Source organism: Talaromyces amestolkiae (assembly GCF_001896365.1).
Source record: "Talaromyces amestolkiae strain CIB chromosome Unknown scaffold1.1, whole genome shotgun sequence".
Taxonomy (NCBI): domain Eukaryota; kingdom Fungi; phylum Ascomycota; class Eurotiomycetes; order Eurotiales; family Trichocomaceae; genus Talaromyces; species Talaromyces amestolkiae.
In genome coordinates this window covers 660,332-682,334 of record NW_024468037.1, presented here as the reverse complement: position 1 = coordinate 682,334, position 22,003 = coordinate 660,332, and the positions used below count along the sequence as shown (strand labels likewise).

The 22,003-nt window shown below is 48.6% G+C and overlaps 6 protein-coding genes across 6 annotated transcripts; 3 read left to right on the top strand and 3 right to left on the bottom strand.

The window, feature by feature from the left end:
* Positions 1–117: 117 nt before the first annotated feature.
* On the top strand, positions 118–917 carry BHQ10_000221 (uncharacterized protein; the record flags this gene model as incomplete). The annotated part of the gene is made up of 2 exons (XM_040874331.1): positions 118–586; positions 649–917. 2 exons carry the CDS (start codon positions 118–120, stop codon positions 915–917), a joined length of 738 nt encoding a protein of 245 aa, XP_040728726.1.
* A 583-nt stretch (positions 918–1,500) lies between these two features.
* On the top strand, positions 1,501–5,241 carry BHQ10_000220 (uncharacterized protein; the record flags this gene model as incomplete). The annotated part of the gene is made up of 1 exon (XM_040874320.1): positions 1,501–5,241. One exon carries the CDS (start codon positions 1,501–1,503, stop codon positions 5,239–5,241), a length of 3,741 nt encoding a protein of 1,246 aa, XP_040728725.1.
* Positions 5,242–5,955: 714 nt separating this feature from the next.
* Positions 5,956–6,816, bottom strand: BHQ10_000219 (uncharacterized protein; the record flags this gene model as incomplete). Its single annotated transcript, XM_040874308.1, has 4 exons — positions 5,956–6,044; positions 6,103–6,311; positions 6,377–6,581; positions 6,642–6,816. The coding sequence occupies 4 exons, from the start codon at positions 6,814–6,816 to the stop codon at positions 5,956–5,958; spliced, it is 678 nt and encodes a 225-aa protein (XP_040728724.1).
* Positions 6,817–7,891: 1,075 nt separating this feature from the next.
* On the bottom strand, positions 7,892–9,874 carry BHQ10_000218 (uncharacterized protein; the record flags this gene model as incomplete). Its single annotated transcript, XM_040874297.1, has 4 exons — positions 7,892–8,654; positions 8,715–8,991; positions 9,039–9,415; positions 9,471–9,874. 4 exons carry the CDS (start codon positions 9,872–9,874, stop codon positions 7,892–7,894), a joined length of 1,821 nt encoding a protein of 606 aa, XP_040728723.1.
* A 2,484-nt stretch (positions 9,875–12,358) lies between these two features.
* On the bottom strand, positions 12,359–13,066 carry BHQ10_000217 (uncharacterized protein; the record flags this gene model as incomplete). The annotated part of the gene is made up of 2 exons (XM_040874286.1): positions 12,359–12,978; positions 13,030–13,066. The coding sequence occupies 2 exons, from the start codon at positions 13,064–13,066 to the stop codon at positions 12,359–12,361; spliced, it is 657 nt and encodes a 218-aa protein (XP_040728722.1).
* A 1,091-nt stretch (positions 13,067–14,157) lies between these two features.
* BHQ10_000216 (uncharacterized protein) lies at positions 14,158–21,822 on the top strand (the record flags this gene model as incomplete). Its single annotated transcript, XM_040874275.1, has 4 exons — positions 14,158–14,340; positions 14,398–14,546; positions 16,270–18,251; positions 19,514–21,822. The coding sequence occupies 4 exons, from the start codon at positions 14,158–14,160 to the stop codon at positions 21,820–21,822; spliced, it is 4,623 nt and encodes a 1,540-aa protein (XP_040728721.1).
* Between the last annotated feature and the right edge of the window lie 181 nt (positions 21,823–22,003).

Below are 22,003 nucleotides of genomic sequence, written 5' to 3'. Positions count from 1 at the left end.
CGTCTTTGTCAAGTTCCCAAGCATTTCGGGACAATTTCTTCCAACAATCACCACACTGCAACACTCAAAGAATAACACATTCAACGAACAAACAAGTCAACCAAGATTATAAATAAGATGCCAGCCCAAAAACCCAAGAAAAAACCAGCATCTGCAACTCACTCCAAACCACAGCCAACCCCACCAAACTGGCCCCCTCTCCGCCCATTGGTCCCCTCCACAGACCTCTACCTCGAACCTCTACTCACTGACCAAATTTACATAATCCGCAATTTCTTTACAGCGAACTTGTGCAAATCATACGTCTCATTTCTGACGTCGCCATCCTCGGCGATTGAGTTGATTACAACCCCCTTAAAGCCGAAGAGTAGGGATCATGCGGTGCGCGTGAACGATCGGTTTCAGGTCCAGGATGCTTCGTTTGCGGAGATGTTGTGGGGGATGACTTGTTTGAAGGATCTTGTTTGTGAGATTTGTGAGGGGAGGGAAGAAGATAGGAAGAAGATCTGGGGTGGGACTCCATTGGGATTGAATCCGAATATTAGGATATATCGATATACGCCCGGGCAGTTTTTTGCTCAGCACTGTACGTTCCCTCTTTGCATATTGTCTAGTGATCCTATTGATGAACGCTAATGAAACTGACAGACGACGAATCCAACACTATCCAATTCCCTGACCAGTCAGGAAAATCAACATCGGCACATACAACATGGACTCTGCTCATCTACCTTACTACGACAGAGGGTGGCGAGACGGTGTTCTACCCCGAAGATGGCTCTGCGCCGATATCCGTGGCACCGGAAGTCGGAATGGCGCTTTTGCATCGGCATGGAGAGCATTGTCTGCTGCATGAGGGGAAGGAAGTGCGCACGGGGGAGAAGTGGGTGATTAGAAGCGACTTGGTTGTTGGATAACTTACATAGTATATAGCACACTCTACAATGTATCTTCAATGTTGTTTTCAAGTCTGGTCCATCGTAGAATCTCAATGCATGGCTCTCTCCACATTTTACTCCACTCCGTGCTCATTTGCGAGTACTGATTGGCTGCATTTGAGCTCAAGCAGGGCAAGCTAGTCTTGAACAAGAAACTCGGCAGGCTGTTTGACTGGATCAGATCTCCCATCCAGCCAATAATAGCCCATAAAACGAGAAAACGAAAAAAAAAGAGACCCGCAGTTTCCCATTCTGCTCAAGCAACAAAAGTCTTCTTCTTGCTGCAAACCCAATTCACGCTGTGCAGGCAGTAAGTTACGTGCTGAAAACAAAGTACAACGCCTGAGAAATCGGGCAGCAACCAGGCCAAGATCCCGCCTCGCATCCCTCGAGTCTCTGGTCAGCCCTCTCATTCGCTGGGAAAGCCGCCTTCCTTGTACGTACTAAGAAATATTTGCGGTTGCGATGGCCTCGACCTCACCGCCTGCTGCTGCTGTGCTTTCAACCCATCACCACCACCGCCCTTCACCACAGCTGCCCTGCAGCACAGCAGCGTGTTGTCATGTCGTCGTTGCAGACCATGACAGCGCCAGCGGTGGGCCATAATCGCCCGCCCGATCCTGGAATATCACCGACTAGTGCTACAAACGCTGCTGCGAGGACGAGTGATGCGATTGTTGATAATACGACCTCGAATAACGCCGACGACGTTTCGCGGCATGACTTTTCTCGCGCCGTCAACGCCAACGCCAGTGCTAATGCCAACACTGAGATTAATATCGACATTGACAGCAAGAATCGTGACCTTTCCACCCCAAATACGGATGTCGCAACGACGAAACAGAACGGTTCCGTCGACCCTGTGCCTCGACCACAGGAGCCGGAAGTGAACAAGGACGAGAGCTCGGACACAGTAGTGGAGAACAGGATAGAGGAGATTCAAGAAAAAGAAGGAGAGAGAAAAATTAAAGAGGAACCTCAAGATGCAGTACAGCAAGGAGGAGAGCAAAATCCGGCAGAAAACGACCAAAGAAAAGATGTACCGGACGACATGCCCAAGGTCAAGGAGGACTCGACAGCGGACAAACCGGCCGAAAATCACAATCAACCACAGCTACAGGATTCAGAGAAACAATCTGCCGCTACTTCCCTTCTTGCTCAGTTGTTGGGAAACGTCAATGCGCAGGCTGCTACTCCGGAGTACCTTCCTCGAACGCCGTTACCAGAACCCTTGACCGATGCCTCGACGCCGGTGGCTCCGAATGAAGACATCTCCTTGCCTATGATTAATGGGCAGACGGAGAAAATGGTAACGTCAACCCAGCCGGAAGTGCAAAACGGAGATATCACTGTTCCCAAGCACGAAGACAATCTTCTGACACAGACCCAAACCCAACCTATCTTACAAACAGACACACCTTTTGATATACCAGATGATTCAGCTGCCACGAGGATTCCCGATATGGTGACTGGGGTTATGGAGGATCCGCTTTCAAAGACAAGCCATGACCACAGCGCTCTCTTTGCACCTTTTGATACCGACGGTAGTATTAAAAATGGTCTAGACGCTTTGCAGCAGCATGATTTGCTCAGCAATGCATTCTTGTCTCAAGAAATCAACATGTCCGGTCTTCCCGATATATCGACTTACTCCCAGTACGATGTAGCAGCCTCGATAGCCGGATCAGAGCCGCGCATTCAAGCTTTTGCCAAACTCGAATTCGACGATGGCCACTTCTACGTCAATACCTATTCTTTCATCCTAGGTCGAGATGTCCGAGCAGCCCGTGCCGCTTTCCAACGTGAAGTGCAAGTTCGACAAGCAATGAGACCTTCCAAAAACAAAAGTTCGAGCGGAGGTAATACATCTCACACACCCAATCGTGTCAAACGCGACGGCAGCGCCTATGTCGGAAGCGTGGTAAGCGATCGAGGTGGTATCATGGGATTTGACCCCGATGTACCTCACCATATCTCACAAATCAGTCGCCGGTCGTCTGTCTCGTCTCAACCAGACTCTGTACTCCATGCGACCCCGGCACAATTACAGGCAAACCATACAGATTACAATGCACTTGCGATGCAGTCTCTGTACGACGGCAGTGCAGACGCAAAACCAGTTGATATGCTAGCTTTGCTGCCTTCACCAGATGCTTGTCCGACAATTCCAATCCATCCCCCGGCGACTACAGACGGCAACTCTGCTGGCCACAAGGGTATTTCTCGCAAACATGTGAAAATTTCATACAACTTTGACAAGAATTTCTTCGAGATGGAGGTCATGGGTCGAAACGGCGCGTTCATTGGTGCAGATTGGCTAGCACCGGGACAAGTGAGGCCATTGCACAGTGGCGACTATATTCAAATCGGAGGAGTCCGTATACGGTTTCTCCTGCCAGATGTACCTATTGGCGAGACCGGAGCCGATCGAATGGAGGAACCTCTGCTAGAAGACGGCACTACTGTAACCAGAGAGGTTACTGAGGCTGCAACTGGCGACATGGACGTAATGGAAGAAGACTCTGACGACGAGAGTCAAGATGGCACAAAGAGACCGAGAGTCACCAAACTCATTCTCAAAACAAAATCACAGGACGAGTCTGCAAATGTCGACTCAGTCGATGGCAACGGCGACTCACAGCCGAAGAGACGAGGACCTGGTCGTCCTCCCAAGGACGGCATCATGTCGAAGCGCGAGCGTGCCGAGATTGCTAGGGAGCAAAAATTGGCCGCAAAACGCGAGGCCAATGGTGGAGTCACACCTCCTCCTCCGATCAACCGTCCAAAGCCGCCTACGACTACCAAACCGCGAAAGGAGGATTCAGTGGAGGAAGTTGTGGCCTCCACTTCTGCTACACCCGCTACCCCTGTTACTCCTTCTAAGACAGTGGAGAAGAAATCCATCAAGCGCAAACAGCCTGACGGATCTATCGTTGACGTTCCTATCGAGTCTATTGAAGGTGGTGAGCAACAACAACAACAGCCACTACCAGAGCAACAACCTGTTGTGGAATATCCGAAACCACCTCCTCCCAAGAAACGCAAACCCTCGCGGTCTCCATCGCCTGACTATCCTCCTGAATCCGCCTACACACAGGACCAAATGGCAAAACCTCCTTACAATTATGCGGTTCTCATTTTCGACGCTTTGACAGAATCACGAACACCAATGACGCTGAAACAGATCTACAGGGCGCTCAAATTGAAGTACCCGTATTTCAGATTCAAGTGCGAGACTGAAGGTTGGACATCTAGTGTTCGACACAATTTGAATGGTAATCGACAACTATTTGAGCATGCAGAACGAGACGGCAAAGGTTGGTCATGGCAGCTCCGAGCTGGAGCATCGGTAGAAAAGGAAAAGAAAAGAAGACCGTCACCTCCACCTCCTTCGTCACATATACATCAGCCTTCTCATCACTACATGCCACCGCCGAGCCATTCATATACCAACCAAAGTCTCCAAAACCAGCAATTCCAGTTTTCAGCAATGCCCAATACCTTCAATCCTCCTCCACCTCCTCCCGCGCCTACCTATCGCCCTCCAGTTCCTCCGGCACCTCCCATTCAGACACCTGCACCGAATCCGTACAAAAATATCAATCTTCCCCCCGCTCTCACAAACTCAGGATCTGCAAAATACGTCTCACCCTATCCCTGTGCATTACCGCCGGATATCCTGCAGCTGCAGCAAGAGAACCAACCGAAGCCGCCGGCACAATCTGCTCCTTCACATCAAAATCAGCCACCTCCAATGCAGATGCATCAACCTCCGCCGCCACCATCACAACCACAACAACATCCACAATACAATCAGGCACAACATCAGCACCAACCACCACCTCCTACTCACTACACTCCTAATGGACCACCATATCAACAACCGGCCAACAATCAAATATCCCAGTACCCTACGCAAAACCAAGGTCCATCTCCATCACCATCCCAGCAACCTGCACAGCCATACCAGCCATCACAACAACAACAACCGCCGCCGCCGCCGCAACCTCAGGGAGGTGCGCCAATGATCAACAACGGCAGTAACAGCGGCAACAATAGTACCAACGAACAAGAGTCATCCCTCTCCTTCCTCGAGCGAGCAAACAAAGCCATCGATGACTTCGAAGCAGTCCTCACGGAGGACTACGACGACAAGAACTACATCCGCGAAGTCCTCAAAAGCGCCCGAGCACGCGCCCTGGGTCATGCTGACAAGAGCTCTTTTGCGGATGGAGAGCCCAAGGATGAAGCTGTGTTGTTGGATGTGTTGCGGAATTTGATTGGAAGTTTGAAAGACGAATAATTATCTTCTTCATGCGCTGGTGAGTTGGACTTGCATGGTTCTGGTATTTGGCCTGGGTGCATTGGAGTTTTCCTGCTTGTTACATTTGATTGATTAAGTGGATAGGTCGCTTCGCGACCTACACGAACACGAATTTAATGACCTGCTATGATGGATGGAATACAGAACCCTTTTCATTCTTATTTTCTGATCTTCCAAAAAATGGTGTCATATAACAGGGGCGTTCTTCATCCTACCAGAGAAGATGATTCTGCCATGTCGTCTTTCTTCTCTTGATTTCACTTCGCTTCTTTTGTCATTGTTGCATATGATACCTACTTACTACTTTCCGACCTGATTGTTTGAATATGTTTTAGAATTGAGTTAGTGATTGATGAAATCCTAACTATTACCTTTTATACTCATCTTGGATACCGTGTAGCAGGTCAAAGTACCTAGCTAGGTAGGCGAACGAATATAAATTCCACATAGCATTAATTGATAGTATAGAATTGTAAACTGATGAAATGTTTGATTCTCTTGCTTTACAATTAAACACCAATGTATTCCAAAGGAAAAGAAGAACAAAACAGGCAGAATCCCTCACAAAAAAAACGACAACAGCTATGGAAGGGAGAAAAGATTCGTGATGATGGTATGGTAGTAGTTGATGTTCTCAATACTCGAACAGCGCCGGAAACACAGAAAAAAAGAAGGGAGATAGGTAAGGGCCGTCTAACTCATGGCCATCTCAGCACGCAACTTCTCCAATTCTGCCTCTTCGTCTTCTTCCTCCTCAGTTTGTTTCGCTTTGCCTTTGATGACTGCCATTATTAGTCTCACAGCTGCATATACATAAAAATGAGAGAGAGGGGGACGTACGCTCTCCATTCCCAGCGACGGGTAACCGATTCAATTGATCCGCAACCGGTACCGTGCCTGTCTTGAGCATCCGCTCGTCTATTGCCTCCTGCTCCAAATTTGCCAATTCGTCCTCCAAGTCGGCCTCGTCGACCGCTTCGCCGAGCGGTGGGGCCGTGATGATCGTCGCGATGTCGTCGGCCAGGGCTTGCTGTTCTCGTAATTTGTCCCTATTCCCATTAGCCACATACTTGCTTCGCTTGCTTTGGAATAAGGGGGGAAAAGGGGGCAGTACATCATATTATCGACCTTCTCCATTGTAAGGCCGGCGTGCATGCGTTTCATCGCATTTCCGGCGTTGTCCATGGCGTACAGGGTCTCTTGATTGATGTTTGCCGCTTCGATGGAATACACTTGTTGCTCGAGCTGCATGACCTGGTTCTGGGTTTGTTCGAGATTTTTCTCGTGCAACTTCTTTCTTCGCAGGGCTGCTTTGGCGGCTGCATAATTCCGTAATTGTTAGTCTTATGTCTTTGATTTCGGAAAGGCTCAGGGCGTACCGTTCTTATTCGTAGTGACATTCTTCCTGGCTATGGCTTCTTGCTCCGATATCTGGTTTTCGAGGTGCTTCTCGCGCTTTTGGAGCATGTCGAGCTGTTCGCGGAGACCGAGGATTGCTTCTTTGGGCGCATCGCGGCGCTTTTGCGCGGACTGGCCACCGAACCAAGACCACATCTTGCGGATGGTTTATATGCTTGGATCGAACTCGTTCGCGCAGAGGATTATTGTCGGTTGTAGCGAGGTATCAATGAGATAGTATCTGCAAATCGGCTCTTTTTCTGATATTCAACTGATATTCAACTGGAAGGTCAAGCTAAAGGAGGGGAACGTTATCGGCAGCGGAACAGCACCACCACCTCCTCCAAGTCAGTTCTGGTGCTATCAGTGAGAGCTCGTACTCAAGACTCAAGATTAACGGTGTATAGCAGTTGAGATGTTGTGTGTGCAAAGCGTCAGTCGAAAGACAATATGGTAGCCTGATGAGAGAAAGTCAGTCCCCTCTTGCAGTTGGTCTGCCCGTATGACATCTTCAGGTTCCCGCCTGGGCCAGTCGGAGTCCTCCCGCCTATCGGACCAGAGAGGTCACGTGCGATCTCTGTTTCGTGACTTCTGGAAGAGTCCTCGTCTTAAAATTAATGATATTAAAATATATTGAAGTATTCGAGGATGTTACTATTACATTCTTGAGCGACTTATGATGAGTGGACCCGTTCCGACTCGTCTCGTCTTCCTCCACGAGCTATCGTCTCTCCCTCTACATACAAAAGTTAGATTCCTAGGGTGGTATGTCAACAAACTATTCATCGACAAACGATTGACTAACATGAGAAGCGTCACGCGTTATGATGTTGTGCGAGGAAGACTAGAGCTTGAGCACAATTATCCGCCAGTACAAGGAAAGAAGAAAAAGAGAGATTCGCTTGCTGCATCAAGAAGAGTATCAGTGGACATTTACCACGTTCTCAAAACGATCACTAGAGATCAGTTGCAAGTCGGCAGCTGGTTGAATGTCTTTGGTTACGTCAGATCTGGGATGCAGGGAAACGAAGATGCAAACAACAGCCAGCTCTATGTCGAGGCCGTTATGATCTCGGACGCTGGTGCTATAAGCATTGCAGAGTATGAGCAGAGTCTCGCGGACATGCAAGCAATCACCCGGAAATTACCATTGGATTGAAAAACTGATTAATGGGTATGTATGCTACGGCTAAGAACAAATGGCAGGACAAACAGCTTTTCGGAAATCTGATTATTCGTCAACTTTGACATGAGCACACTTTTCGATATCTTGTGGCTCGGCACTTCCTTCGAAAACGTCTTCAAGTGTTGCATTTCTTGCTTCCCTGGCTTCTCTTTTCCCCTTTAGTCGTCTCTGATCCTCTTGCATCGACCGAATAAACAAGCTCTTTTGGCGGATTTTATATCCGTACTTCCAGAAGATGAACGGAATCGGGATGCAAGCCACTTCCAACAATCCGAGCAATGTGCCGGCCCAGTTAGGCCCAAGGCTGTTGTACATGTATGTCGCGATCAGCGGCATAATACCACCCATGATACTTCTGATGAGCGAATTCCCCGCTAGCGCTGATGCAGCGAAGATACCATAACTGAAGGTCATGTAGTTGGACGAATAAATGAATACGCAAGTGTTGCCGGCGCCAAAGAATATACCTGCAGCGATTGGAGCAGGCCATGGAATCGAGGCGGGCGAGCATGTCCACGCGAACCACAGCTCACCGATGGGAATAAGGATTGAGCCGATGCAGACTACGGACACCATCGCTTCGGGGAATACTTCGCCAGTTTCGGGATCTTTTTTGTGGCTCTGGATCATCCGGCGGAAGAATGGTTCGCACACGATTGTTACGATCGTCCCAATCCCGATACCCAAGAATGCCAGCCCTGATACCCCGAGACTCCAACCTCTGATTTCACCAAACACGATAGGATACGAGGTGAAGCACAGATACAGGATGCCATAAACGACACCAATGTACAGATTCCAGAAAATGCTGTCAGAGTCAGATTTATGGCCATGAAAACGAGACAGGCAACGAGTCAACAAAACATACCAAATAGGCTCCAACACAGCCATGACGAAAGGACGGCTCAGATTCGTCTTCATGGTCTCCTTCAACGGCACCTTGTAATCATACCGACACCACCATCGAGTGTCGTCCGTTTCTTTGCGAAGACGAGCAGCTTTCTTTCGCAAAATGACTGGGGCGTACGTCTCTCTCATGATGCAGGAAAATGCCAAAGCAACACCGCCGAGCATGAGACTGATCCAGCAAGTCCATCGCCAGCCGAGGTATTGAGTTACGAAACCGCCGAGAATAGGGCCAACCACTGTCAACTATCAGTACACGATAGGGATGTATCCGCGAACGACATACCTGGACCATTGATGGGCCCTATACTCCAGATAGAGAATGCAAGAGCTCGCTTCTGGGGTGGGATGATATCGGCCACCATACCTGGCGCACTACTGATCATGACACTTCCGGCAATGGCCCCGATGAATCGAAAGACGATGATGACGGGCATGGACTTGGCCACAGCAACTGGAATGATCATCACGTTAAAGACTATCATACTAGCCATCGTAACTGGTTTTCTGCCATAGATCTCACTGAGCGGAGCCATGACCACGGAGCCTAATGCCAGACCTAAGAGGTAAAATGTCAGACCCAATGTGACGATTGTTTCGGAGATGCCGAATTCTTTGGCAATCTGCGCCGTGCCGGAGGTATAGCTAGTGGAAAATAGGACACTACAAGACAGTCAGCGGATGAAAACATAATCTCTCATGAGCATCATTCACATACATCACCAAGGTATTGTACGACAAAAACGCAATACACATCGCGGTATACGGCAACGACCAATTCCACGGATTCTGGGGGTCATCCTCATCGTCCCAATCCACCTCAAAGTTCGGATCGGTTGTCCCCGTTGTGCCGCGTGTGGTGGCTCTGCGTGCCAGAGAATTGTGTGACATTCGTGAGATTTGGGGTGTGAGCATTCCGTCTCCGGTCCCCCTAAGTTCTGGATGGACCTGGCGTTCGCTGCGAACAGGTTGGATTTCGTATAGGCTTTCGCTCTCGGAGGAATCGACGGACTGTTGTCTTTGTTGCTGGCTATGCTGGTGGCTGTGGGTTGGTTTTTCGTCCTGGGGCCATTTCTCGGGATTGTTGCCCTCCCCCTGGGTGGACTTGGGATCGGAAGACATTGCGCGGGTATTCTAATCGGATTATTTGACAATCTTGTCTTATGTAGACACTTGCTGTATATCTCCCATAGCAATAGACTAGTACGCTGCAGCTTTCTGTACAAAACACCACGATCCCGCTATTGAGCGAATGAGCCGAGAGGAGAATATGCCAATTGCGCAGAATAACGTATATGTGAAGCAGAATGTATGTCGAAAAAAGAGCAGCTCAATTCCTAATTCACGTACGTAGTATTTTCCACTACATAGAAATGGAGACTTCTCAACAACCGTATCAAGTATCAACCCAATAACAACAATAGATTATATCAGGTTATACTAGAAAATGAGTCAAACAGAGAAACAAAAAGAATCACAGCTTGATTACATACGTTGATAAAAAAAATACGACTTTCATGTAGACGAAGGATCTAGGTGGAGACAACCCACCAGCCTAATCCTAGGGACATCGCATCGAAAGCCGGCGTGGCTACGGCGCATGTAGATGAGCTGCCTTATTGGGTAAAGCACTGGAAAGAAATCCGGCGGCAATCGCCATCGGCTTAGTGTATGGGGGTTTAACCTAGGCACGCACACGCAGTGCTGAGTCTAGAAGGTGTTGGTTAGGTTTGGCGCCCAAAGTTCAAAGGGCCAAATGAGTAGCCCTGTCTGTTCTCCACATGAAAAAGCGGTTATCACTTCTACGTGTGGATGAGTCAGGTCTTTTTTGCTGACTAGGGGGTTTTCCGTTGGATACGAAGTACGTACTACAATGCATATACATCCATCCGATGTAGTTGTAATCTGCTGAACTATGTCACGATGATCTAGATGATGGATTTTGGAGAAGATTGATGAAGATGTCATGAGTATCTCCCTGAACGAGAAATTCATCCACGTACTACTCAGTCCAACATCAACTTGCCATCGAGATATGTGAAAGTGAGTCACCGCTTAGTCTCACTCACAGTATATGAGAGGATTCATCTTTTCCCTCTCTTTGTAGACGGTACATACAATACAATAGCGGCAACATGGTATTCGATTGGATGTTTTGTTCTCGACATCCTCATTTTTCCGACTGCATGCATATCAGTCTGTGTGATACGACAAGCACATGGCATGCGCAACACGAACATCTATGGAGTATTTCAATGCTGACCGGCCCCTCATACATTCATTTATACATCACACTTAGCACGTCTCGAATGCATCAAAAACGAAGTCAAAACGCAAAGCCGGCCTCTTAGAAATTAGACTGCTGAGCCAAGTGTTGATCAATTGCAGAATTCGTGCCGGTTTGCCGGTCACAGGACTCCGCCGAGCCCTAACTCTTTGAATGCTCGGAATCGGAGTTGCTCAAGCTCTCGGAAAATTCCGAATATAAGTTTCCGCGAGACGCACGTGCTTTGTAAGTTTGATATTGAGATTTTTTATTTTCTCTCGTAGGTGGATAAGCTGATGGTTTATCTTAAACAATCGTAGAGACTGAGGGCCAGCTGGGAAAATATTTTTCCAAATTTCTAGGACATTGAAACTGTTACGTACTTCGCACCGCCCTGGTCCCTATGGTGGATTCCCACCACAGAAGCCATATCCAACCGCCTAGCAGCCCTAACTTGTGACCCATACTCAACAGTTCTCTCTTTCTCTCCAGTCTTTCTAGTAGAAGTCTCTACCATCCTATTTGTATACTTTCATCCATATTGCTTATGTCATCAGAGCACGTTAGATCAGCGGAAGATCGCCGGGCTCATAACCCGGAGGGTACGTCCTTCTTCTCTAGGATAATTATTTGTAACAAGAAACTAACTCTTCTCCAGCCTCTGGATCGAAACCAGAACGTGCTATTCTGAATTGTCTTTTTTTTTCCTTTTTCTGGTTGTTGTTTTCGACGTTTTGGATGTTGACTCCCACCAACGTTGTTGGAAATTTTTGTTACGTGGTACCGTGACCTTGCTACATGTTTGCGGCTCAGGTTTTAGACCTGTTCAACAATGATTTCAATAATAAATTGATAATAAGGTGATACGGCTGTATATAGCGCCCTCATAAGACATTCTGAGCGGTCATGAAACGTGGTTGAGATGGAAGGGTCAAAAATCCGAATCCGACTATTTGAGAATTGCAACACCCAGGCAGTTGCTCATGTTAATGATAGGGATATGGCCTGGATTTTGGGAGGTTTGTCGTCATTGAGACCACGTTTCCAAGTAGTGTTTTCTGCGTTCTTGCCGGAGCAAGCCTCGTACAGAGGCCAACGGAACCACAATCGAGGAGTGACAAAACCGCTAACGAACCCGGCGTGCCCTAAGACTAAGCTTGTGGCGCTCTCAAAGGAATCTTTGGCAGGTTCTCAACGCGAAGTAAAATCTCCTCGAGGTAAAGACCCCCTTGTTGACGAATGCTGTTCGCACTTGACGCGTTGTTGGCCAGTAGAATAAGACAATAACGTCTCTGCCATCGCTATGAGCGCCATAATCATGCCAAATACTGGAGATTTGTTTAGTGAGACTGCTGAGCTTGCTGACGACGTCGCTCAAGAATCTGCTGTCTCAAGCCTTCTGCCGCAACTTCAACTTCCAATATAGAACCAACTCCGCGTCTCCAGGTATCTTCCAAACCGGCAAGTTCTCCGTGACCAGACTCTTGCGCCAGCTTCCTCTCCTTGTGAACACCCTCCACAGCCTCTTTGGTCTCCGCCAATTCCTTTTCAACACTTCGCAAGATTTCCTCTAGTTGAGAGTTGCCGATAAGCCACGCATTCTTTCCATATTCTTCAAGCAGGGCAAGGTTGTTGTGTCGAATTGACAAATGCGAGCTGGAAATATAAGCCTTCCGTAAAGTATCTTTCCATTCTTGAAGCATCTTAGAAGCATCGTCCTGATTTCCGGATGGCCCTTCTGGCGCTTCGGGTGCTTCGTAGCGAGACAAATCGATTCCTCCAGTCATGGGCTGACCAGCTTCTTTCCGAGCGAGCTCCTGTTCGATAAGCGGCGAAAAGCGGGATTCGGGTAATGCGGGTATGGCTGGATGGAGGGTTGAGGCATGGTCGGAGGACAGCTCTGCGGAGATGAGCTTTTGAGCTGAGGCGCGTGCTTGCTCTCCTGGCTCTCCGTCGATGTCTGGCGATCTATTAGCTCGGTTCATGGGAATAGTCAGCAGAAGGTACATACAGGGGAGAGAAGAGTGGTATTCAGTGATCAGAGGCATCTTGATCGAGTATGACGACTATTGTTGTGATAATATAAACGAGATGGTGTCGGGAAGGGCTTGATGTAAGGCCTCAAGGCAAAAAGCTTAAATATCCCGCTATGTATTACGTAAGCATTTCTGATCAATCATATTCTAGTATTAAATACCGGGACATTCAGCTAAATCTAGAATACTTCAAACAATACAGATACTACAAATATTCTCAAAAGCTGAGTCCTCACAATGATGCAGTATACAGACGTAGATGACCACATTGATGGCACTGGGCACTCCAGTGCCAACACGGACGACACTCTTCCCGGACAGCCACGACGTAGGCCCAAAAAACTGTTTCATAAAAAGTCGAGAACGGGCTGTGCGACTTGTCGCTCTAGACGGGTCAAGGTAGGCTCTGTATAGTTATTTCGATGATTATGCTAATCGAGTAGCAGTGTGATGAAGTCCATCCTGTATGTGGAAACTGTGAAAGATACGGAGTAAATTGCTTTTACGATAGAGTTAAGCCTGTTGTCGCAGGATTGCAAGGTGGACAAGCCCAAAAGACTCAGGATACGCCAACAGACCAATTATCAGCCTTTGTTGCAAGCAGAAGCTCTAGACATTTGCTTGAGCTTCGTCTCATGCATCACTTCACGACTCAGACCGTGGACATCCTGCCTACATCAGCAGAGCCCAGCTTAGCAAAAGTCTGGCGAGAAAACTGTGTCGGACTGTCTATCAAGCATCCAGCTCTGTTAGACTCTATCTGCGCAATCGCATCATTGCATATCGCATTAACCGAACCTTCGAGCAATTTATTTGACGCCCATTGCCAATACATGGACTCGGCGCTCAGAGGCCATCGCCATGATATCTCCGACGTAAACATATCTAACGTTGACGCAGTATGGTTTACGTCCAGCTTGCTACGAACCGCACTCTTTATTCGACTTCAATATCGAGACACGAGTGAACCTTACCAACTCCCCGAAGAATGGTTGTCTCTGATCGCCATGGTACGGTCTACCTTTTTATCTATTTGGTCAGCAGTGAGATCAAATCCGGAAGCGCCAAAGACTTCGGTCATGGTCTTGTTTCGTGACGCTACCATGGCGCAGCGCTGGTGGACTAGAGACCTCGACGAGGGAAAAGCCCAGGTATTTTCGCACTTGATTGAGCGGGTCATGCCGCGCGATCAATTCGAACCGTGGGATCCAGATACCCGCGAGGCATACATGTATGCACTGGCAGCACTGGGCAACCTCAAAGAATCGGCCGATTCTATGCGACTGGTAGGATTTCTGGGGCTTTTACCGACAAAATATAGCCAGCTGTTACTTGAAAGACAGCCGCGTGCTCTCGTTATTTTTGCGCATTATTTCGCCTTTATGGCAGGGCATACTCAAATGTGGATGATTGGCAAGACGCCACAAAAGGAGATAAAGGGTATTTCTTCGCTGGTGCCGGAGGAGTGGCAGCCGTTGATGCAGTGGCCGTTGTCGGTTCGCGATAGCCTAGTGTCAACTTCGACAATGGCGGGCTCGACTATAGATGTGACTTGATTGTTGGCATTATTTTGTTCGAACTTGACCCGCTTCAGCGAAGTTTGAGTACCCACCTATCAACCAACTCTTTGGTTGATCTAAAGACACAAGGGGGACAAGCGATCAGGTATAGTCACCTCAACGTCAAGTCAGCTCCAGCAGGCCAAGTCGCTTGCCGACTTTCCGGCAAAGGTTTCTATCCATGCCGCGCTTCGTACATATCATATTGGATGAATGCCCGGGCGATAGGACATTATCTTATCGATCATCACATGGCAGAAACGAAACAGGTATACCGATTGGGAGGAAAAATACTCGTATCTTAGGTGTATATTAGTGAGCAACTAAGGACATGGATCTTTTTTCATGCCGCTCTTTAATGATAAGCCACGGAGACTACCTTGATGAGGTGAAGTCTCCAGTGCCTTCTTCCCTCGAGTCAAGGATGTTAAATGTGTTGGAGCGCCTCTGACGGATGTGTCGTTCTAGACTATGATGACATCCCTGTACGGCTGTCACGAGTCTTCATTACCCGACGCGACATACTGAGTAAGAGGAATGGCATGTACTAACTACTTATGTATGTCTTAATGAACTTCTTATCAATCAATGCATATCAAATTAGTCCCATCTGACCTTGATTGTACCTGTTAATTTTGGACTCGTACAAAGTAACGTCACAAGCATATATGCTAACGATACCATTGGCTCATACTTACTCCAGATTTGTTAAGGTAGCAGCGTCGCGGGGATCGACTGATCGATTCGGTTCTACTTAAGCAGTGCTACACAGATTTGAATCGTGTAGCAACGAGTCTATGCACAATGACATTTAGTCGGAGTCTCGACTTCTAGCGCATCTTACACACTAAACGAGGAAGTCAAACAGGGCTAATGTATACTATCTAAATTAACCAGCAAGTACTTATTATTGATAATTAAAAACAGTGGCTGAGTTTGACCAGCTGGCGGGTTGCAATACTCTAACGAAACTAAATCATACCCAATCACACCCCCCTAAATTGGATAATGCGAAATGAAAACATCCGCCTGACGATCTTTCCCCTCCCCGCATTCTTAACCTGACAACTTACCAGATAGCTACTACCTAGGTTGTCTGCGAGCCAATGCAGTCATCAAGGCCAGAAAACCAATCCAGCACTAAGCTTATTAGTGTAGCAGTGTTGGTCTTGTTTTCCTGCAGGCACCAAATGGTTAGATGCGATTCGTTCGGACTGAGAAGGGGGGAAGCCTCAGATAGGTATATCATGTGAAGAATCGCCCTTTGTCGCGTTCCCTTTTCTTTTCTTTTGCTCCCTTAAAACCTTCGATGCAAGAGAGCTTAATTTTTTTCTGACTTGACGATTAATTGTTGTATCGTCGGTGTTGTGGATAAGTATAATACCTCTTGCGCAGTAAAAAGCCGAGATGGCGCGCTCCGGGTTCATAATCGGCCTGTTGGTGAGCGCTTCGTTAGGGCTGTTGCTACTCTTGCAGGTCATAGCGAGCATCGACTTCGGACAATCTGCCCCTAAATTCAGAACAAACAATCCAATTCTTCAGCAAGCTTCAAGAGCAGATGATAGTGTTTTTCTACTAGGGGCTGGAAAGGCTGATATTACAGGGCAGGTTATCTCCCTTCCCCTGTTGGTTCACACCACTGACCTAAAATTATAGACCTGTGGTTGAGGTTGCCTTGAATGGATACGCAAATCTCAGCCAAATCGGAACTGGGCTACGACAGCGCATATACTCCAAAGCATTTATCATCGCTGATCCAGATGACACCAATAACACTTTCATCTACCTCGTGCTCGACGCCCAATCCGGCGATACCGCTGTTCGGAACGGCGTTATTCAGGGCCTAGCAAATCTAGGCGGAGAATACGCCCGTTATGGCGAGCACAATATAGCCCTTAGCGGAACCCATGCGCATTCCGGTCCTGGTGCGTGGATGAATTATCTCTTGCCTCAGATTCCGTCGCTAGGCTTTGACCCGCAGAGTTATCAGGCGCTTGTTGATGGTGCGCTGTTGTCCATTCAGCGAGCGCATGAGAGTCTTACACCGGGACAGTTGAGTCATGGTACTATCGACATACCAGACGGCAACACCAACAGGAGTCCATATGCCTACCTGGCCAACCCGGAAGATGAGAGGGCTCAATACGAGTACGACACGGATAAGACGATGACCATGTTGCGATTTGATCGCACGTCGGACAGCAAGACGTTTGCCGTATTGACTTTCTTTTCTGTGCACGGCACCTCGCTATATGAGAACAACACCCTTACTGCTGGTGACAACAAGGGTGTTGCTGCATATCTGTTTGAGCGCAGTGTCGCAAACGATACCCGCTTTGCGGATGGCTTCATTGCTGGATTCTCGCAGTCAAGTGTTGGCGATACCTCGCCAAACGTCCTCGGCGCTTACTGTGAGGATACCGGACTGCCATGTCGATTTGAGGATAGTACCTGTAACGGACAGACGGAACTCTGTCGCGGACGAGGACCATACTTTTTGGAGAATGATGCTGGAACAAAGAGTTGTTTTGAGATTGGTCGCCGCCAGTACACGGCCGCCAAGGAGCTTTATGAGCAGCTGGACACCAACGGCACTCAAATCGTTGGTAGTTCCTCTGTCTCGTCGTTTCATGTGTTTCATGATTTTACAGGATACGAGTTCCCGTCACCGTTCAATGGATCGACGTTGACTACCTGCTACGCAGCGCTCGGATACTCCTTTGCGGCTGGAACCACCGACGGACCTGGAGATTTTGATTTCACTCAGAATGGCACCGGACCAGCCGAGAGTAATCCCGTGTGGGCCGTTGCGCGGGCATTTATTCACGAGCCATCGGCAGAGCAAATAGCCTGTCAAGCCCCGAAGGATATTCTCCTTGATGCTGGAGCGGTGAATTTGCCATATGCCTGGGCACCGAATATCGTCGACATTCAGCTCTTGCGTATTGGGCAATTGATTGTTATAGTGTCTCCCAGTGAAGTCACCACCATGTCCGGTCGACGCTGGAAGAACGCAATTCTCAACGCATCTTCTGAGGTTCTAGGAATCACCGACCCTCTAGTCGTTCTGGGCTCACCAGCCAACACATACGCTCATTACCTCACGACCGAAGAAGAGTACGGCGTGCAACGCTACGAAGGTGCATCCACCTTATATGGACCCAACGAACTGGCTGGCTATATCAATCTAACCCTGACATMCCTGCCATATCTCGGCAGTGAATCCGCTGTGGCGAAACTAGCCCCTATCCCTGCCGGACCTAACCCGCCCATCAACACCAACAACTCCCTGGACTTCATCACCGCGGTCGTATATGACAGTGCACCCATCGGACAATCCTTTGGCGAGGTCACCGCCTCATCTCCCAATACAACTTACGGCCTCGGCGACACCATAAACGCAACCTTTGTCGGCGCCAATCCGCGCAACAATCTGCGTCAAGAAGGCACATTCGCGGCTGTGGAGTTCCTTAACCCAAAGACAAACGAATGGGAAACCGTCCGCACAGACGCAGATTGGAATCTGATCTATCAATGGGAACGCACGAACACTGTCTTGGGATACAGTAGCGTAATACTTTCGTGGCAAATTGAGGATAGTTACTATGCGATCGATGACCCGAACCCGGTGCAGAGTGGTTCGTATCGATTCCATTATTATGGGGATTCAAAGTCGATTCTGGGCACGATTTCGGCTTTTGAAGGGGTGAGTGGTGCATTTACGGTGAAGGTTTAGCTGGGTAGTTGAGTATGGGGGCATATGAGTGATGATTTGATGCTTGTGGCTGCTATGCAATGAAATGAACCAATTTCCACATTGTCACTTGGTCGTAATCTAGATCGAGAAGTCAGTCAGTGACTAAGAGAGTTGAGACATTCTGAGAAGAGACTATATTTACCCCGATCTAGAACCGGCTCCATAATAAAAATGTCCAGCGAATCACGGAGGATAAACCAGAATAAACATTGAAACTCTAACAGCTCAGCCAATAGGATCAGCAGAAGTGACCCATCCCGGCGGCAGCTGCAACAGGACCCACCTGCCGACAGCGCCTGCCGTGGGTGACTTTGCATCGCTCCTTCCCAATCATTGCCCGCCCCATGCCGTAGGTTGACACTGGCTGCTCTGCCCAGTACCTACAAATAAGTACTCACTATGAGGCTATACTTAGTCCTCGAATGCTTCACATTCACGCTGACTGTCCAATGATGATTCGTTCCCTGGCATTACTACTGACACATTCTCTCTGTTTCATGACTTGTCGCCGCCCAGAAGGCTAGAACAATGCTGCCGCTTGCCATGGCTGGTGATGATGGCGCGTCTATTCTGAATCATGCCTTTTAAATACTCATACGCAGTCCACTTCTAGGACAATGCCTCTCTCTGCTTCTTTCTTCATGTTCGTTTGTCTTTCGCTTTGAACGCCCAGTCTCTCACTTCTCAGCGTGCCTTTGTCGACTCTCTTAGTACAAAGGCTGTTGTCATTCTTTCTGAATACATTTTATATTTCTATTTTTCTTTTCGAAATTCTGACATTCTCTTTCTTTTTCATCTGCATAAACTTTGCGACTTTAACTCCCTGGCACTGCATCATTGTTCAGACTCCAAGTGGTAGCCCGAGTCACAAATTCAGTCAAACGATATCTTCACCACTCAGTCTCTGCATATCTCTTTGGCTGGTCCAACGAAAATATATTTCTATTTTCTACTATTCCGCTGGCGCTGGGTCTCTCGATACATAAGGAGTGGCAGATACAAACCACAAACCTGGTATCAGACATCCGTCGCGCATCTATCTTTATCTTGATACTTTCCGACTTTTGTTTTGGTGGCTCGGTCCTAGTATAATGAAATTACACACATCATTTCCCTCACTCCTGCTATTGTTGACAGCGATAGGCGATGTCTCCAGCGCTAAACCCCTCTCTATTCCTCATCTCAGGGGCAGAGATGCTCAGCCCAGCGCGTCGTCTAGCGCAGTCCAGGAGAATTCAGTTGTGCCAGTCTCGTCTGTAGGGGCTACGTCGATAGACCCTACCTCAGCTGCTCCTACGTCGACAGATCCTACATCGACAGGTCCTGAGTCTATTCACCCTACATCAGCTGCTCCCACGTCGACTGTCCCTACTAGTTTTCTAAGCACAGGAACATCTACAGCTCCAGCTAGTTCGCTTTCTCCAGATCCAACGACAACTAGCCCGCCACACGCAACCGATACTGTCGCTACTAGTCTGGCCAGCACGGAAGCATCCACTGCCGTAGTCGGTATATCTAGTGCGCCAGATACGACCCCAACAAGTAGCCCGCCACTTGCGACTAGTACTGTTGCTACTAGCCAGGCTACCTCCAAGGCTGACTCAAGTACGCCAGGTACTACAACTCCGGCTGCAACAGGCACTGCTGGCGCAGCAGAGATGACCATTTTACCCAGCACAGAGTTGACTGGCACACCGACTACAATTGCACCTACTACTCCTGTGTCTTTTGCTGCGTCTTCAGCTGTGATCTCAAGCACACCGTTGACATCTCCCTCTAGTCCTCCCTCTGCAAAGTCTTCATCCTCGGCCGTGTCTTCGGCTATAACCTCGACATTCGTCACAAGCCCATCTTCAGCACCCATTCAGACATATGCCTCTCCTGACGCAAGTTCTGTCGCGATCAAGTCTTCAAGCACCCCTGCGGTTTCTACATCTTCCCCAACAACGGTGACGACGACATCGCCGACAAAGATACCCGACATTGGTTCTATCAAGACTTTGACCACACCAATATCACCACCAAGCAGCAAAGGTTCAAGCACGACTACTACTTTGACCAGCCTGTCTTCTGCGCCTGCTATTTCGAGCGTTACCTCAAGTACTCACACTCCGACTCGCCCCCTGTTGAGTACCTATGAAACATCAGGGACAGGCTTAATAACTATTGGAGCAGCGACAGCAGCGTCTAGCGTGGTCAAACCGACCACTTCTCCTTTCCATTCTTCCCAGCCAGCTGTTGCGTCCAGTGCAGTGACCCAAGGGACCACAACTCACTCTTCGAAAGTACTGCATACCGCTTCATCCGCCATCGTCTCGGATATCTCTGTTATGAGCAGTCAACCAGTGACGACTCAATGGTCTCTTCCGTCTACAACTTCAACCGTCAGGCCACTTTCACAAGCAAGTGTATCATCTGTCGGTTCCTCGTCTGTGCCGGCAGTGACTGGTACGCCCGGCTTCTCATCTGCAGCATCAGCCGCAGCGGGGACGGTGTATAGTGCCTCTATACCTGCAATTCCGGCCACAAGCGTTGTGCCTACAGTTACTGCGCATAGTGTGCCTGCAGTGCCAATCACAATTGTGCCGTCAATTTTGGAACCATCGACCACGTTGACGACGTATAGTGTTCCTTCCACTGCCGTTGTGCCTACGTCTATACCATCAACTACTACGACAGCGCGAACTACACGTTCGTCCTCAGCCGCAATTGTTCCGACCACTACTTCCCCTGCAGTTGCAGGAGAAGGAGCTGGATCAGCCGTGACATCCGACACCAGCGTCCCCGTCATCGAACCAACAATACTCAGTACCACCCAACCTGAGAACACCGTCAAACCTGTCCCACCCATTTCAGACGTCGGTACCGAGCTCCCGAAGACAAGCGCACATGGTATTCCATCCGTCGCCATCGAAAGCTCGACATCAACCACGTTTGTTGCCGCACTTCCGACAAGTTCAGCATATAACCCCGACACAGACGTTGTACCGACAACCACAGAACCGGAGTTGGTGACTACCATGACGGAAACATTGACATCGACCGAGACATCAGCAGAGCCAACGACTACACTAATGATGACATTTACATCAACGGTATTTGCGACCGTGACAGCTCACACTCCCTCCTCGACACCAGACCAGAATAAAGTTGCACCAGCACCCAATCCCTTCATCACCACGCCCACACCTGATGTCAACAACGCCGCGGCCTTTCCCACAGTGACAGTGACAGCAATAAGCATCCAGCAAATCACGACCACGGTCACATCCACCACTACGCAGATAAGCACTTATACGCCGCCGGCGGTTACGGTGCTTCTGCCCACGACCATACCCGGTCCACAGGTCACGACCACGCGGACACACATGGTTACGACGACGGTGGTACTAAAACAAACTCCATCGCCCAGTTCTAGTCCTGCGCCTGCCGCTGGTATGGGTGCGATTTGATGAGGGCGTTAATCGTGCTTTTTTCGTGGGACATCACCATATAGCATGATATAGCTAACACATGATCTTTGAACATGTATATCAAGACTTCTCTTTTTCTCATTATGATTTTTGTGTTTCCTTTGACTCGAAAAGCCAGCTTGACCTTGTGTACACATACATGTCCATCTTTGTGGGATTA